Below are 19,568 nucleotides of genomic sequence, written 5' to 3'. Positions count from 1 at the left end.
GTCTGAAAAGTAAGACGAGGCTAACACAAGCAAAGCTGAAAAATCCTGGTCAAGGTTCTTAACAGTGAACGTCATTTTAAAAGAAACAACTTCTAGTCTTGTATTGCAATTTTTATTTAATTTGCTCAAACAAAAACAATATGTTAGCATGTAAGAAAAGACTAATTAACATGAGAACAGTAGGCTATGGTACAATGCAGATGATAAAAGAATAAGTCTGGAAACCCATCCATGAAACTTGCTTCAGCCAAATTCATTCCACGCAATTTCTTTCAGTTCCCCTCGGCACAAAACTGGGTTTACGGACAAAGATAAATGTTTCCATCAGCAACCTGACATCGACACGGAGCAGAGCTCACTGCAGAGGACAAAAACGGATTTCTAAGCGTGTGTAAAGCTGCTGAACACACGCAGGCTCTGTGACATTTAAAATGGCATCACAGAACACTGCAGTCAGACTCATCTGGGCTTTCGGTTTAGAAAAAAATCATCTCAGAGCGAAGATCACCTCGGAACCCTTACAGGCCTCGTGTCTCAAAAGGCTTGATTGTACTTCGGAGCTGTTAGAAAACCTCACACTGTATGGAAATAAATCACATTTATGTAAAAAAAACAAAAAAAAACAAAGACGATCCAAATAAACATGATGGAAAAAAAACAAAAAAAAAACTAAATAACAACTGCATGTGATCATAATGACAGTCCCTAGATATTATTACTAGTCATCTTTATATTAAATGCAACTTCGGAACAAGGCACAAACCACATAGCTTCACAAAGAGATACACGTTTTCTGGATCCAAACGTTTCACCTGCCATCACGTCCAAAGGACAGAATATAGAGACAGACATCTTTCCTTTTGTTCGATCTCTCGACAAAATGATACAAAAATAAGAAAGGCGACTTTGTTGAGAGTGATTATGTTTAGCAGGAGACTGCCGAGTTGAATCCTTTGGTGAGAAAGCCACGCTGTTGGCGACAGAGGCTCTGTTGTCAGAGTATGTTGGATTGCTCTGCGGGTTTCTGTCTTAAAGTGCAATCGATGCTGTGTAAACGCTCGGTAACAGGGAGCCTCTTGGTTGGGTGTTTCCATTTTTAAAAAGTGGATGAGAACAGTAGATAGAGAGCATGAAACAGACCTGACTGTGATTAACCCATTCATTTTTCTCATCACAGTATTTTTTTTTTTTAACAAATTTGACCCAATCCAAAGCAATAGAGAGAAGAAACTGGGGTGAAAATCATTTTCTCAAATCTGTGACTTCTCATCTTCAAACATCCAAGCCCTTGAACATGTTGTATGAGATCCAACAGCCACTGATTAACAAACCTTTCGCCGGGATCCCGGGTGACAAGAAAGACATGACGGTAACTCCTTAGCTGCTTCTGCTGATCCTAATTTAAAGGGGCACTCTGATACACGTGACAATCACAGAAATGTAGTATTAAACTGGGATTTATCAGGCAGGGAGCGTTTATTGAAAACATGCTATGGAGTTGAATTATGGGAATTGTAGGATTAACAGTCAGGATATTTCAGCCTTTGTTGATTCGAATACACACAATTATTTTTTCAGAAAAGGCCTATGGACCAATCCGGCGACCGCTTTGTGTGTTCCGCCATCCAGGAGCGCCGCCATTACTGCGGTGGCAAGTCGTAGTGACACTATTGTCTGCTAACCGTGTTAACTGCTGACTTTAGGCCGAAAGCGTCCGTGGTTGCTCGTAGTAACTTATGTAAATGACCCTAGACAGTGCCTTTAGCCCTTTAATGTTAGCTAACGCTAGCTAAGCAGTGTTAACTTAGCTGACGTTACTTGTTTCACCATGTCAGGCTAACGTTAGCTACGCTAGCTAAGCAGTGTTAACCTAGCTAACATTGCTTGTTTCACCATGTCAGGCTAACGTTAGGCAGCTGAGAACTGCTCAGGTTCTTCCTGAACTCCTATACATCGTTGTCAAAAGTAACGTTACACAGAGAGTAAAAGTAAAAGTAGAAAATTGTACACTTCTTAGGACAGCTTGCATTCAAACGCACGCATATTGCGGGGAGCCGCCAGCGCAGTAATGGCGACTTGGTTACCTCCGGTACTTCCCCGGATTCATGTTATTGCAAGTCTCCAACTTTATGGAAGGACAATATTAAATCAGTGGAGTGCCCCTTTAAGTCAGAAATCCTGTTGCTGTTGGAAGGGAGTCACAGCTGTGACAATAAGGGTGAACCGTGGTGATTGCATGCACACCGTATTGCCTTGTGAGTTCTCAATCTGATGCATGTAACATTGTAATATTCACGTTGTAGATGCTAAAACACAAAGCATCATTTTACAACTTGACGTCCTATCACCTTGGATTCCTTTGGAAAGACAAAAGGTTGTTTTCGAGAGCCAAGCTTGTCCCGCAAACCCCATTGTGGGTGGCTGTTAGACATCGTATCGTGTGATCTCGCCACAGTATTTGGACATCAGTCTCTCAGCTCCCAACATACCCCTCTCAGGTTGATTGTACTTTTAGTGAGACAAACTCTGAACTGAAAGAAATGTTGAAACAAAAGTATTTTTTAGAATAAAGTGACAGTTCCCCTTATATCCGTGTAAAACCTCAGGGAAAATACAGTTTCTCATTTTAAGGATTAGACATTGGCAGGAGAAAAAGGCAAAGGAAAAAGAGATGAAACAAACACGTCATCAGTAAGCACTAGAAATAGTGAATGGCACATTCAAGTCCTCATATGGACACCATCTCTTACACATTTGGGTTGTCCCGTGCACCTTTCAAAAGTTTTACTCTATAAATGCAGTAAAATAATTAATAATAATAATAATAATGATAAAGGATAAAAAAAATCAGCTCCAATGTGGCTAAAGACACAGTATCCTTGGATTTTATAGTAAATAAAAAAGGAGAGTATTGTGATTTAGAAACGGCGTTACTCCATGAAATCATGTCTTACAGTGTTGCTCTGATATTCTGTCATGTCAGCGTTCAGTTTCACAGAATATCTGCGATAAAAGTTGACAAGAGGTGGCGTGGTGTCACACAGTAACATTGTCCAACGGGGGCCAAAAAAGAAAAAGAAAAAGGACAGACAGACAGACATTGAGACATTGATAAATGATTGGTGGTATCAGGACTGGGGCAGGCGGGCCTTAAAATAGATGCTACACTTATTGCTTGTAATAAAACTTGCGACAGGTAATGCAATTGCGTGGCAGACTTGTGACCCTCACCGTGTAAAGAAAACACCCATACATGCACCAAACGGAGTACCGAAATGTGACAGACTGACAGAGACGGAGAGAGAAAGGGGGAGAGAGAGTCCTCAAATTAAAATGTACAAAACAAAACAAAAAAAAGTCAGCTCTATCTACACGTCTGGCCATGCCAACTAGCATGACGGATATAGAGAGGCCAAGTCCCGCTTCTTTCTGGTGGACCACCATTGGACCTTATTTCGGATAAAAAATATGAACGGTTGTCAATGGCGGGAGACAGATCATTTTGTTTGAATTGCACCATGAATCACACATATGATGTTTGTCAATTTAAAACATCATATTGCAAGAAAGTCGTATCAGACTGTGAAAATACGTAATTAGAAAGACGACACACCCAAAAGTCTCGTAGTGACGTCTCTCTCTCTGAAAGACCAGGAGTCGATGGATAAAACACTTCAAGTCAGATAACGTTACGTATGTGTGTGGAACATGGCTAATGCCGGGTACACGCCACATGAGAATCAAGCCGATTTCTGGCCCGATTCCCCCCTCCCGTCGATCGTAAGCAAAGCCCGAATTTTTTGATGGTTCTAAAGATTATCTTTCCAGTTTTTTAGATCCCCCGATCGGCTCAGAAGTCCATCCTGGCCGCACTGATCTCAAACCGTAAATATTAGATGTTCAATATTTCTGATCAGATCTCCTGTTGTGTGTGAGGAACCCCGAGGACGACCGATGACGCAGTCATGTGAGAAAGAACGACAGCCAGTTGGGAACTGGCTGTCAACTGTCAACTGACAACTGTCACGGCGGCCGCGGCTAATGCGTGAGCTAATGCTAAACGTGAAGCAGAGTAGTAGTAGGATGGAGCTCAGAAATGGAAGACCAACTTGTTGATTTGTGGCAACAACGCAAGTGTTTATTTAACCATGACTTCATCCATCCATCCTTCGTGAATTTTCAGTACAAAGTAAAAACTCACGCTAATTCTTCCTGCCCGTCGTCCGCCATGTTTGTTTACACTAAAGTAACGTTTGATTGCGAAAGATTTTGCGAGATTTCCGAGATTTCTGAGATTTCTTTTAGTCGGGACTCTTGTTGTTCATGAATGAGTCTGTTAGTGTGTGGTGTGCTGTTTTTGCCAAACCGTTGCTCTCCACACAATCTTTTACTGCGGGCCGGCTCTAAGTTAGCTAGCTAGCTAGCGTTGGTGACGTATGTTGTGTGAGACGAGAGAAGTAGTTCACTGAGCGGTTTCACACAAAACTATATGAAACCACGTCAAACTGAGACTTTCTTGACTTACAAAATTATCTTTTAAATTGACAAACATCATTATGTGTGTTTCATGGCGCAATTCAAAAAAATATCTCGCCGCCGACTACCGTACATATTTTTTTCCGAAATAAGACCCCATGGTGTCCCCCCGGAAAGGGCTGGGACTTCGGCTCTCTATTAGCAAATCAGCACTTTGCATTGACAGAGAAAGTTTGGTAGAGAGCTACGTGTCTCGTCCACCTGCCGCTCAACGGTATGAAGAAAGAAACGATGAAATGTGTGGACAGCGCGCTCACTCCAGGAGGGAAACGACACACGTGATATTATGATTCCACAGACGAGGAGACAGACGAGAGAGCATCCTGTGGTAAAGATTGGATTATTGAGCTACTTGATATGGCCATAGATCTACACTGAAACAGACATGGTTGATAGATGCTTTTGTTTTTCTTCTAAATAATCTTTTGTACATATTCTGGTTAAAATAGTATTTGAGGAAGACGAGCTTTACAGTGTCCTGCAGTGGTGGACTTCACCAGAGACTGTCAGTCCCCCATACACACTCACACACACACGCACAAGCACGCACGCACGCTACCCCTATGGCATTATGGGAAAAAAAGTTTTTTATTCTCCATCCCCACCTTCTTCCTGTCTGTCTTAATAAAACCTTTTGATAGTAAATCACAAGAGTTCGGATTCATCAACGTTGCTGTTCGCGTATGCGCCAATGGTTAATACAGTATCATCGAAGAGTTCAGTATTGTTGTGTGTGTGTGTGTTTTTTTCTTGTTATTATAGGACAAAGAGAGAGAAATCATCTTTGCATAAAGACTTCTCTTTCAGACACTGTCCAGCAGGATGCCCCCCCCCCAGCGGGAGGAGGAGGAGGGGCGGGCGGGGAGGCTTCGTAGAATGGATTCTGTGAGTCACAGCTATCAGAGTTACACGCCTCCCACCACCACCACCCTGTCCGATGCTGTCCCACATAATGTCCTCTCTCAGTATTAATACCATTATTGTTCATCATCACCGTTTTGTTGGTTTTATTTTCCGCTGTTGTTGTCGTGTTGTCGTGTCTTGAATTGACCGTGGTTTGTTGTCTGTCGGGTGGCCTGGATGTAGATGTTGTGGAGAGGGCGTTTAGATCCCTCTACGCCGTGCTGGACTTTCCCAGCTCCTCCCTGATTGCTGAGGGACACGAAGACAAAGATGCATGTGAGAATCACTTTCGAGTTATTTCCGACCAGCTTTACTTGTGAAGGGAGTTCTAGGTCGGTCCTACCTTTTTAACAGCAATGTGTGGTGTAAGGTAAGGTACCAAAACACTTCAACTTAAAAAGATTTAATACCTGTGACATACTTAATATTGAGCGCAGCTAGATTATGGTGCATTCGCAGGACTGTTGACATCTGGAAGGAACATTCTGTTTTATTAAAGGTCCCATATTGTAAAAAGTGAGATTTTCATGTCTGTTATATTATAAAGCAGGTTTAAGTGCTTTATAAATACTGTTAAAATATCAAAACGCTCAATATACAGAGAAATACACACAGCCCGTATTCAGAAATTGTTCGTTTGAAACAAGCCGTTAGGATTTCTGTCCATTTGTGATGTCACAAATATACAATATTTAAACCATTACACGGTTTTAAACGTAAACATTCTAAATGTGTCCCAGTTTATTTCCTGTTGCAGTGTATGTGAATCCCATCAGCTGACAGGAAGTAAATATGGACCCAAACTGTTGCCTAGCAACGCAATTCCATTGCAATTCCATTGCAATTCCGTTGAAATGCGCTAAAACGGAGCGTTTCAGACAGAGGGTGAATACAGGTATATTCAGGCAGACAGTATGAGGAAAATAAAGTTTTTTTTTAATATTACAGCATGTAAATATGTTCTAGTAGAAACACAAAATACAAGTAAGAACCTGAAAATGAGCACGATACGGGACCTTTAAAACTTATTCCCATAGTTTTGGCCATTATTCTTACAACTAATAATAACATTATACTCATCTGGGAACATGGCAACATCTCTAAAAATAAGTCATGCTCATGGGGGATCTCTTCAAGGGTCTCTAGACTATAGCGAACAGTTTATACCTACTCTTTATGAAAAGAGATAACTTGTTATGATTTGATGCAATGTAAAAATAAATTGAATTCAATTGAATAAGTAGCCTACAATATTAAGAGAAGAAGAAGATGCAATAAATCACAATAATTCTTTAAATTATTCCTCATATTCAGGGCTGGATTAACCTATTAGTGGCCCCCGGGGCAAAAGGTTAGTCATGGGGAGGGGGGCTCTACCCACGTACGGTGGCATCTGCTCGGCCTGCTGTGCTGAATGCAGCCGTTTGCTGGAAAATCCTCAGACAGCTCGTCTGCAGCAAAGCAGCACATCCTGCCTACTGCTTTAACAACATTAGTGGTGCAGCTATACACTGATGCATGTTCACATGAACATTAAACCACATCCTGAGTTGCTATACGTGATGAGTCATAATAATATAATACCTTTGATGCCAACAAATTAATTGCCGTTTGTTTCTGAGAAGGCAGTATGTATGTTATTTCACTTCCTGTCTTCAGCCAGCGTTTAAATATAAGTTATATGAACAATTCAAACAGGAAAGAAAGAAAAGTTAAACAGACAAAAGAAGGATAGATCATTACGAGAGAGATGTCTGACAGCTATCAGCAGGATGACTGAAGTGTGTGTGAAAAGGGTGAACAGGTTTCAGTGAGAGTTACCATCAATGAGCTCTTCTTTTAGCTTCGACAGCTCCTTCCTCATCTCATCCAGAATGTCCTGAAAAAAGAACACAACAAAGTCACCTTTCCATACAGACACACGATACATGTCAAACCTCAGAGAAGAGTCAAACCCTGGGACGGTCACATGACATTAAGGCCCAGTTCAGACCCGGCATTAACATGCGTCCTGAGTGATCCGATCACAAGAGGACAGCAAATAAATCTAAATAAACATGTACAGCATTTCCATTAGCGAAGACCAAACTTGTTTGTTTTTAACTGGCGAGGGACAGCAGTAGTAATATCCTTAATATTCATTAGGGATGCACCGATACCGATACCAGTATCGGCTATCGGGTCCGATACTGTGCTCATGTATTTGTACTCGCAAAACGGCTCCGATACAACGGCAGCGATACCACTTTACGGCAGAGGCACCTCCCTGACGGTGCTTTCATTGTGCCACGGGGTCCTTGGTCCGTGTTTCAAGACGGGTCGGTTGGGTTGCAGACATCGCCGCAGACCCCTGGCGCCTTTTACCTGGGCCAAACCCCGCCCTGGGGACACGGCGCGGTTGGGGCGCACTAAGGACAGTCCACCCCGGTGACACTTTGGCTACGGCCCCGGGAAACACCTTCGCCCCGAACCTTTCAAGCGACCTAGAGCCGGCCGCAGCGCACCGCCTCGTATGCGGGACTCCCCAGCCTGCCGTGTGTCGCTCACACCCTCCAGCTGGCTGTTAATGAGGGTCTTTTGGCAGAGAGAAGTACTCGTATCGGTACTCAGTATCAGCGAGTGGTATCGGTGCATCCCTAATATTCATGAAACCTAAAAATAGAAGGTTATTGTCTACCAGTGGTCCCCAGGGACCTCCGTACCACCAACACTGTAATTCATAATATATCTCTATGTGCTTTCCGACGTTATGGACAAAGCCAGCCAATGTGTACGTACTTCTGCTTACGCTGATGACATCAGTTGGGTAGGCGGTCCTTAATGTTGCCCGGGACACATTCGCATACTAAAAAAAATGTGGCCATATGCAGCCCAGACCACCGGAACTCAATGTGTCACAACTGTACTTAGAGCTGTCCACTTGTGATCGGATCATCCAGGACTCATGTTATTGCCGGGTCTGAACTTACCTCAAATGGCAGCTGGATTCTCGCGATATCACAAGATTACGCGAGAATTGCGGGACCACATATCACACGAAAATCAGGCTTCAAGTAACGCGTTTGTGTCCGGCAAGCCAGATCACGGACCAATCGGCGTCCTGTGAGGAGCTACTGGCAGCTAGGGGCATGGCTTAGGTGTGTGAGACGACATTGAGAGACATTCTGAACAACAATGGCGGCTCCTGAAGAGGTTAGTGTAGATGCTGCAATAAGCATCAGTTCCTATCAGAACTGGAGAGTATGTCTTCATTGAAAGAAGAGCAAAAAACGGCACTGAAGGCTTTTCTACATGGAAAACATGTTTTCGCTCTTCTCCTGACTGGCTTCGGTAAGAGTTTGATTGACAGATGGTTCATCCAGTCACCTGCCAAGTATTTTTTGAAAGTGCCTGCACTTTTCTAAACAGTTTCCTATGATGGCTTCTTAGACAGGTCTGTGCATTGGACCAGGTCTGAACAGGAACATAGAAGGGAATGTTAATACAGAGAGTATATATTTTTTAATCCCCGGAACTACTTTTCAAGGAGCTAAAAGGTTCCTTCAGCCCACTGTTGTCTGCGTTTCCATCGCGGTCTTAAGACCTGCAAAGAACAGGCAGGTGGAGGACCACTAACTGGCAAAGGGAAATTCTCTATCTTCTTTACAAAGTAGCTAATCCCTGTGTTGAGACTCCCTGTGAGATTAGGCCTGAAGACTCAGTTAATGACAGCAAGACGCGCTCTTTTGCCTCCACATCCCGCTGAATGAGGAGGCGATAATGCCAGTGAGTAGAGTGAAGGGTTGGTCTCCCAGTCCCACTGCTGGGAGCAGTGGTGGTGACAGATAGGCAGGACTCTGAGAGACTCTGGACTTATCTACCAGGCTCATTGACTGAGGTCAGAGGGAGGAGCTGCCTTATAGTTGGACGGGTCACTGCACACACCCCCCCACTGTTAGAGGAGCAACAGGGCTGCATAATTAGTTAGTTGAGAAAAGACCAATGGAAATGGTTGTGTCAGTGTAAACTATGCCTGAGATCACTGTGAAATATCAAACATGAGCATTTTAATGAGCAGATTATTAGTAAAACCATTTTAGTCATCATTTAGCAAATAAGACCCCCACTATCTTTGATTAGAATTACACAGAGACCTCATGTCATTTAGGAATTTACCCCCAAAAGTGTCATACAAATGTATCCATGATTGAAATTGTTATAGGCAGGGTCTGAAATGAACTTTTTTATCACTGTAAAGCGTTTATACGCACGGTTTAAGCATAGATTTCTGCGTATGCACTGTTTGTGAATGAGGCTCACTGACTTTTAGTACAGTATCAGAGTAAAAACTATCTGCCTTGTTCTAGTGATAACAGACGGTCTGCCAACGTGGAGAGGTATATTGATCTGGTTGGGTGACTTTCGTAACACAGATTTTGTCCCATATTGACACAGACAGGCACCACATAACAATATAATATCCCATTCATCATGTGCAGTGACTATAATATCAAAATAAAAGCTTTCAAGTCCCTGAGAGAATGTTAAAAAGTCTGTGAGCAGTGTTCACCTACCTGTTTCAATCTGTCATAGTCAACAGCTTCTGTTGGCACACCGTTGGCACTTAAGGATGCGGTAGGTGTCGGAGTGGACTTAGGTCTGTGAGGGGAGACAGAGAACGACAAAGAGACTCAGTGGAAGAGAAAGACAAGTAGACAGGAATGAGGACAACACTGGTCGCTACTTTATTATTATCATGTATATCAAATAAATACGCTCAAACCAAAGCATCGGATTTCACACTAGCACCTAAAATAGTACTAGTAGTGCTAACATTGAGATACAATATTAAATACAAAACAATAAAGTGGATGAATGAGACACAAACTGTACATGTCTAATGTAAAGAAATAGGATTTCAACATTTTCTGCCGTAAACCTGAAAGTCCACCGTGATTATCAACCATCAACCCCCCCGGGGTTAGAAAAAAAACCTGTTGAATTCACTCATTTCTTCAGTTATTCTCTAATAGTTTCGTATAATGTACGCACAAAAAAAGATGCTGCCAAAACTGCCGTTATGAACCAAATCCTGTTCATAGCATGCACACACATTTGGGGAAGTGCACTCGCCTGGACATGCATGGAAACACACAGAAAAAAACACACACACTCATACAGAGGTCTCAAAAAATGTATGAAAGTTATTAAGGAAAATACTAGGGCTGTCAAAGTTAACGTGATAATAACGCGTTAATGCAGATTTGTTTTAACACTACTAATTTCTTTAATGCGTTAACGCAACTTGTGATTCCGGAGGTTGTAGCGGGGCTCAGTTTTAAAGCAAGAGCCAACCATGTCATGCTAAAAAAAGGTTTTAAACAACAACAAAGTTAACGCAATAATAACGCGTTAACGCAAATTTGTTTTAACGCCACTAATTTCTTTAATACAAAGCAATCGATCTTTAGGAGGTTGTAGCGGTTTTAAAGTTAGAGTGAAGATACTGGCATCATTTGAAACTAGTAAACCTAAGGAATGGCATACTAGCTTGTCGCGAAGAAGGTTAAATAATGCTCCAAATTTACGCGAAATTTGGGCGAGGAAAAACTGGCATGGCAATTTTCAAAGGGGTCCCTTGACCTCTGACCTCCAGATATGTGAATGTAAATGGGTTCTATGGGTACCCACGAGTCTCCCCTTTACAGACATGCCCACTTTATGATAATCACATGCAGTTTGGGGCAAGTCATAGACAAGTCAGCACACTGACACACTGACAGCTGTTGTTGCCTGTTGGGCTGCAGTTTGCCATGTTAAGATTTCAGCATATTTTTTTTATGCTAAATGCAGTACATGTGAGGGTTTCTGGACAATATTTGCCCACTCCCGTGTTGATAAGAGTATTAAATACTTGTCAAATCTCCCTTTGAGGTACATTTTGAACAGATAAAAAATGTGTGATTAATAGCGATGTTGTTTAATCGATTGACAGCCCTAGAAAATATCTCTGTCAGGGAGATTAGATCTCTCCAGTTATTTTGACGACTCCATAAATCCTCTCCCACATGTCAAGAAAGGATCCAGCAAGTATCCTTGTGTCATTTATTTCAAATATTCCTCAAAGAGACTTTTTTTTTTACAGTTTGCATGTTTCAATGAAAATTGCTAGGCGCAACCTATTAGCAGCTCAGTTTCTTTTTTTCTTCTCACATGTCTGAAGAAAAGGGATAAGCCAGCAGTTCAGGAAAGACCTTGTAGAAGCAGCGACACCGAGAGAGGTGAGAATCATCAGTGGGGGAAATTCACAGAGCAGCCGATCACTTTCAAGAGAGGAAGCGCGACAGGATGGAGAAGTGAAAGAAAAGGAAACGAGCTCGGCATTGGGTCACTTAGTGGGTGGTACTGTACACCGGAACACGGAAACTCCGTCTGTTGTCCTTTAGTTTTACTTTTCAGAGTGTTTCCAGTGTAAAGATGATGTATGTAGAACAGAACATAAGAAACATGCAGTCACAGCTGGAGTTTACACTCAGTCCAATACACTTTTACTACAATGTCTATAACTTTTACAATACTCAAACTCTTTCACAACTTAACAGCAGTTTGGCAAACTGCCATGAATGCTGCTTTTGTCTGTAACTTCATCCTGAGTGGATGATTTAATCAAGTTCGGCATTTTGGGCGTTACCATCTTGGCCATCGCCATATGACCATAAGTGACACGAGAGGGTGGAGTTAAGTGTAAATGGGACCATAATTTTCTAAATGAACATCATGCTGTATTGAAGAAGACTTGAAACTAGTGATTGAGACCATAAACTCATGTTTACAATGTTTACTGAGGTAATAAATCAAGTGAGAAGTAGGCTCATTTTCTCATAGACTTCTATACAATCAGACTTCTTTTAGCAACCAGAGGAGTCGCTCCCTGCTGGATATTAGATAGAATGCAGGTTTAAGGCACTTCAGCATTGGCTTCACTTTTCATACCCGGATGTAGCCCACTGTTGTTATCACCACGCCCCCTTTTGGGTGAAAACAATCCCGTGTCCCTCATAGATGACAACAGCGTAAACAGAGGAAGTTGAAACATGTTTCCAAGCTTCTACTTTAAACAAAAAAAATGGTTTAAATTAATAACACTAGTTGCTGTGTAGTTGGTTGTACCAATAAATCCAAAAACGCTGATCTCAGATTTGTGCTCCTGCCATGTCCTAAAAAAGATATAATAGAGGGGCTTTATGGCTCCAAGCTATAGACCAGACCAACATGGCATCATCGACGAGGCTGCGGGAAAGAAACTCGCTGTCAAATTAAACAGGAAAAAAGCCAAAAAGCTGTTGTGTAGCGGGTTAACCGAGGCTTTCACACTGACATTTGAGGCTCATGCAATACGTGAATATTCACTGTCAGTGTGCTAAATGGCTAAATGATGCTGGTGACAGTGACTAGCATGGCTAGCTAACGTTAGCTTGAGTGGGAGTAGTCATACATTAACGTTACAGCAGCATCAGACTGTCGTCTCCAACTAATTCTCAGCCTACAGCTGAGCTGTCGGCAATATCGGCGAAGACAAAGAGAAAATGTTGCTAATAGTTTAGCATTCTGCTAACCGTAACGCAGAAGGCTTAACTAATAGAGAAATGGAGAGAAAATGTTGCTAATAGTTTAGCATTCTGCTAACCGCTGAAAGGTTATTGTGGAATTTTTGCCCAATGATGCCAAAAATATTCTGCCTACTGCAGCTTTAACACACTACTATGGAAACGTGTCTTAGTGTTGCTCAGCTCTCTGTGGGTCACATATTAAAGTTACTTTCAATGAGCTGGAATCCAAAACGCCCATCTGGTCACCTCTCTCGTGCATGTGCGCACACACACACACACACACACACACACACACACACACACACACACACACACACACACACACACACACACACACACACACACACACACACACACACACACACACACACACACACACACACACACACACACACACACACACACACACACAGCGGGGCCTTATCTGGGAGCGCCTGCTGGATCAGTTCTGGCTGTACAATGATAACACCGTGCCAAGTGTCCTATGCACTGGGCGGATGCGGACACACATTTCTGTGTGTATGATAGGGTGGGTGTACAGTATGTGACGCGCACATTTGGATTTCCCTGTTTTAAAGAAAAAAACAAAAAAGTGCAGCAGGCAGAGCAGCATGCAAACACAATCCTAGATCTCATTAGAAACAAATGACTGGTTTAGAAAACACCTAATGACATATTGTTCATATATCAAACAACAGACAGAGCAAGCCCCCTGCAAGTCGGTAAGTTGGGAAAAGAACACAAAGGCAACACAGGATCCATTCCAAAGGTTTCATCCAAGCATTTGAAAATAAAGGCCTTTGCACACAAAGTCCGTATTTTTTGTCCGAAATTGTTGCACGTTTAAAAATAAATACGACCTCATGGTGTGTCAACGTGTTTGACACACCGTAATTTTTTTTCCGTAATTAAAGTTTTCGGAACAGGTTTTCGGACTCGTTTTCTACCGTACCGAAGGTACCGTACGATGCCTGCAGGGTCCGAAATGAACACCCGCCAAGCGCCAAATGCGGCTGCTTCTGTCCTCTGCTCTCTGTGTCGGAGTCTGACACAAACACATCAGCGCCATGCAGCAGCGAGATCCAGAGATGCAGAGATCCTTTATGTTCGAGAAGAGGATTCACTCGTGGGAGAAAAAACTGAACTGAACAAACTGAATTTCTATCTTTTGTTCTATCTTATTGCTAAATCTATAAAGAGTGGTGTTTTTTTTTCCTTTATTGAACTCTGGGCTCTTTATTTCCGGTGAATGTTATTGGGACTTGCATTTGATTATCTTACACTTAACTCCCCAGATCCACTTTGTTTGAACCAATCCAACAGCATCCAATCAAGTTTCAGGAAAAAAACATGAAGAACTAACGTTATGTTACTGAGCACCAGTTGGATCCAGCTGTTAAAATTACGTTACATTTGCCGAATGTGGCTTGTTTAGGACTCGAGACCTGAGTTGGGACTTGAATCACATACTTGAGACTTACTTGTGACTTGCAAACAATGACTTGGTCCCACGTCTGGTAGCCTTTACCCAGTGAAATGTCACCATGTCAGTGAATTTAAACTACTGCTCGCAATCTGAGGATATATATAGACACATGTACACATTACATGGGATTTATTGATTTTTTTACCGTGGTATCGAGAATCTAGAAATTCACTGGTATTGGTATCGACTACTAGATTTCTGGTATCGTGACATCCCTAGGAGATACACCAAATCTGTTGACGTGCTTGAAGTCGAGGGATCCTATTCATCCTCTATGGAGAGCAGGAGATCCAGCCACGCGTTGCATGATTGACTGACCAGTCGCCATATCTAAATTAGCACAATCATGACTCAACCTCAACATTATACAAATTAGGTCCGTCCATCGCAAGGCAGCAGGCTCACAAAACTCCAGTCAAGCGGTCAAACTAGGCAGCGCTAATCAAATATGGATCCAGATTCTTTTACGGTAATACCTATTTATCACCTCCAATGTTTTCAGAAACCAAAACGTTCTCACTCTCAATTCGTCAAATGCCGCCGCTTGGTCAGTGATCCTTGGCATCGGAGACCAACGCATGGGGGTACTCCTATTACGGATCGGGGACGGCGTGTCAAGATTCACTCATTACATGCATAATATCCTTTCAAAATAAACTTCAGTTTTCACAGGAAGTTAGGTTTAGGAAACACAGCCACTTTAGTTAGGGTTAGAAAACGGTCGTGGTTGACATTAACTTCACCTACTCGAGTTACATGACTAACGAATCACGTCACTAGTGACTCACGTGACTTACAATACTAACGAGTCACGTGACTGACGTCATACGTGACAAAATAAGTCACCGTTACTTTTAGTTTCACACGGGACACAAACGCCGGTCTCCGGGTTGAAAGTGTTGTGTTTGTTTGACCCCACCCTTAGCAGACATTCGCGCTGTTAATACTACTCTAAGTCACAAGCTCCGACTGTCGAATAACGCCACGGTTGGGTTCACATTGGAGTTCGTTGAAACACAGATTGGTAACATACTAAAGGGTAAACGCTAAAGGGTACCTCCATGCGTATGTTTCAGATGCCGGAGGGTGCTGCCCAATCGGCGGTGTTGACGAGTTGGGAGTGAGACTGGGTTGCAGAAACATATTTGAGTGTACTGTTTAGCTGTAAAATGAGAAAAGTTTGTCACTCGGCCGCCATGTTGAAAACAGTCGGACCAACACCGAGTACCGCCCATTGGATGGAGCGAACAGGACCTTTTTGGGTTCCGTCACGTCTTTGTGTCCGTTGGCCGCACTTGGTGTATCTGCACCTTCGGAGCCACTATAAACGCAAACGTCATCATCCAAGATATCATCTGCTAAGCTGATTCACTTCATTAATAGCATGCTCCCAGCATAAAGCACTTTACGATAAAGAATACAGAGATGTGTAATTTAAAGATAGATTGTGGCAGGTGATTGCAGAACATCTTGAAATCGGGGATGGTCACAAAACAAAGGATGTAGGAAAGATTAGACAGCAGTGATTGTGCTTTAGGTAGCGAAACGATAGCTTCTTGCTAATGTCATTCATTCATTAGCCCCGTTTGGGACTAGCGCTATCCATCGCAACCACGTAATTAATTCAGTTCAGTCTCATATTGCACATTTTTGCAACAAATAGAATAATAAAACGCATCAAGCTCAGTGTGCTGAGTTTCTATTTTTTATCGTTTAAAAAAACGGAAAATACGTACTTGGCGTACAAAGGCCTTAACCGCTCTCCAACAAAAGCACGTCCATCACAGCAAACCTCGAAAAAAGGAGATTGTTTTAAAGAAAAAGGATTTCTCAAACTCTCCGGGGCCTTTTCTCTCTACCTGTTGGAGGAATCTGCTCCCATGGGATTTCTCCACGGAGACTCTCGTCTGTGTGAGCAGCAGAGACACTGACTTTACAAATTACAGCTTAGGACCTATCTGTGTGTGTGTGTGTCCAGCCTGATGAGACGGCTTTGTGTCAGGGCCGTTCATAACGCCCTCTCAGCTTTATTCAAAAGGCTACTATGCACTCATTTTCACACTTCTTTGGGATTTCATGTAAAGGAATGCTACTGAGCACTGTTTAACCCTCAGTAAATATGAAAATATCTTTTAGTGTCTTAACTAATTACTACAGTTGGATCTTGAAGTGAAAGTATTATCAGTCATTTATTTGCTCAACAACTTCCAGATGCCCATAATGTTTCTCCTGGGGTAGAGAACTAGCACCACAGACAATGCCTTTTAACATGTATGGAGGGCTTGTAGCACCCAGTAACGTCATTATGTCCTGAATATGTAATAAAATTTGCTCTTAACCTGATCGAAAGTGTAATAAAACCCAATAATGTCATAAAATGTCCTGACTGATATTGTAATGACATTTTTCCCACGCTTGCCAAAACAATTAAGTTGTGCGCTCACAGAAATTTGACATTATCATTCTCAACGCAAAGTGATGCTAACTTCGCATTATCAGGAAGTAAATCACCAGGTTCGTAAAAGCGTAGCCAGAAATTATACTCAACACTTGGACCGCCAGGTTCTTTCGGGGTACTATTTTCTCCATATCCCACGCCAAAGAGCGTCTGTATCCTTTTGTTCGCCCTGACGGGCCATTAACGCCTCATCAGTCTCTATCTCTTTAGCTCATTGTGATGACTCCGGCTGTGCCGCTGTGTTTCTGTAGCGCAGCAGGGACATCAGTCAATACGCAGCCCCTACACACCATACAAGCTTATCTAACAGCTAGAACCTTCATAAAACTGGTATAGTCTAAGCAGTGTAAAATGTGCTATTTTCATATGATAATTTTTTTTAGAAAAACAATTTTCATGCTGCCATCCGATGCAATAATAGTCCGGAACAAAATGTTGTTTTTGAAAGGCTAAATGCCAACAAATATGGATTGGAGCAGAATATTTTGTTAGATAAAAACACGTGAATTTCTTTTTTCAAATCATTTTGACTTTTGGACTGAAGATTGAGACAGTTACGGAGCGAGAAGGTGGAACGCACACAATGTTTCTGTAAGTTATTAATAATAATAATTCTAATTTCAACATTATGAATGATATGTCTAACTATTTGGTAAAGCCCTGACTATATATGCGTATAGTGCACACACGGGACACAACTTCTATAGTTAGACAAAAAGTGTGATTATTTTCATTTTCATTTCTGATATTTTACACATGATATGACGATATCATTCATTATCTCAACGCGCTCACACGGCCGTTATGCAAATGCATCGATTCGGCTGCTGGAGGAAAGTCGGAGGAAAGGACCAACATTAATTGGCGCTACTCCTGGCGACTAAAAGGGGCTTTTGTCATGAAAAAAAACCCATCAAACCCCATCAGTGTAATTTCTGGCTATTTTTTTTTACACCCCTGGTGACTTATTTCCTGATATGGCCAAATTAGCATCACTTTGCGTTGAGAATGGTACCGTCAAATTTCTGTGAGTGCCCGACCTAATCGTTTTGGCAAGCGTGGAAACAATTTTATTACAATATCAGTCAGAACATTTTATTACATTATTGGGTTTTATTACACTTTTGATCGGATTAAGAGCATATTTTATTACATTTTCAGGCGTTCGTTATTGCATTTACCGTGAATTGTTACATTATTGGGTGCTATATGTGAAGATGGATGTTTTTCCAGTCCTTAAGCCCCCTCCCCGGTAAGATGAAAAGGCTGGATGTTACCAGCCGAATGTCACCCAAAGTTAGCAGTGAAACTGAGGATACCACAATATAGAACGTACACAGAATGTCCGTGTGGTTGTGATGCATTCATCCAACATCCTCGATAACTGCGTAGCATAAATTTGACACTACCCTGTTCCTCTTCATTCGCACACAGACACCTCCGCTTTAGGTCGGGCGTCTGACGTACATCCAACGTGCACATGAAGGCGACATAAGCTTTAGTGATGTTAGCCAGCGCTGAACGGCCCCCTGCAGTGCATCATGCTAAAGCTAGCCGATGCTAATGCTTTAATGTGGTGGACGTTTAGTAGCATCGCTGCTAGCCTTTCAGATACACAAGAATTTAAAAAAATTATACTTCTGAACCACTGTAGGATATAAAATGTACTTTTAAGTGCAACAATACACAATAAATACAGAGAAACTACAAGAAGTGGGGATGTACTGTACCTTCCAATAACTGGAGATTTGCTACCGTTCATGGTGTTTGTTCTTTCCCACGGCTTCCTGGGCATGTCTGGATTAAAAAAGATTAAACAAAAACACAGCAGAAATATGAAAACCAAAACTCCTCTTACCATATGAAATAAGGTTTAGCGACTCAGTATTGTTAATCATCATAAAAGCACAGGTTCACTTCCGATAACTACTGAGGGGAAATGTAACTAGATAAATGCTAACTTGGATCCTCGTCGCCTGTGTTTGGAAGATGCATGATAACTCCTGTTGGCCCTGCTGATGTTCCCCCCCGCCTCCCAGAGTGCTGGTTCCCTCTGACACTCACCTGGTGTGCTACAGGCTGACACTTTAGGGGTCGTGTTAATCTCGCCATCCTCCTGTTGGACAGACAAGTCAAGGTTCAAAAGTCAAACATGAGTCCAACTCAGAGGGAGATCAGGGAGAGTCTCTACACGGACCAGATACTGGAAATCTTTAATAAGGACAATCAGGAGGACGGAGTAAAAGCTTCTTTTGTCTTTGTTTAACCGGTAACCGTAACACACAGCTAGCTTTTGATCATGTTTTAATTTAAAGGTGGGCTGTCAAAGTTAACATGAAAATAACACCTTAACACAAATTTGTTTTAACGCCACTAATTTCGTATCATATGAAACTAAAAAACCTAAGGAATCCATCAGTGTAACCATGTCATACTAGAATGTCGTGAAGGAGGTTAAATAACGCTGCAAACTTATGCTAAATTTTGGCGAGGAAAAACTGGCATGGCAATTTTCAAAGGGGTCCCTTGACCTCTGACCTCAAGATATGTGAATGTAAATGGGTTCAATGGGTACCCACGAGTCTCCCCTTTACAG

General features: G+C 42.1%; 1 protein-coding gene across 6 annotated transcripts in view; it reads right to left on the bottom strand.

Annotated features, from left to right (window-relative positions):
* Positions 1-96: 96 nt before the first annotated feature.
* enah (ENAH actin regulator) overlaps positions 97-19,568 on the bottom strand; it is a 168,468-nt gene continuing 148,996 nt past the window's right edge. For all 6 annotated transcript variants that reach the window (XM_074616599.1, XM_074616598.1, XM_074616600.1 and 3 more), the window contains 5 exons: positions 19,037-19,088; positions 18,703-18,769; positions 9,993-10,077; positions 7,261-7,318; positions 97-5,688 (listed from right to left, as the gene is read on the bottom strand). In XM_074616599.1, the coding sequence (XP_074472700.1) occupies positions 5,651-5,688; positions 7,261-7,318; positions 9,993-10,077; positions 18,703-18,769; positions 19,037-19,088 (300 nt within the window). In that variant the 3' untranslated portion in view covers positions 97-5,650. The remainder of the gene's footprint in view (positions 5,689-7,260; positions 7,319-9,992; positions 10,078-18,702; positions 18,770-19,036; positions 19,089-19,568) is intronic.

This window comes from Sebastes fasciatus, chromosome 18, assembly GCF_043250625.1.
Source record: "Sebastes fasciatus isolate fSebFas1 chromosome 18, fSebFas1.pri, whole genome shotgun sequence".
NCBI classification, from domain to species: domain Eukaryota; kingdom Metazoa; phylum Chordata; class Actinopteri; order Perciformes; family Sebastidae; genus Sebastes; species Sebastes fasciatus.
This window is presented reverse-complemented; position numbering and strand designations above follow the sequence as displayed.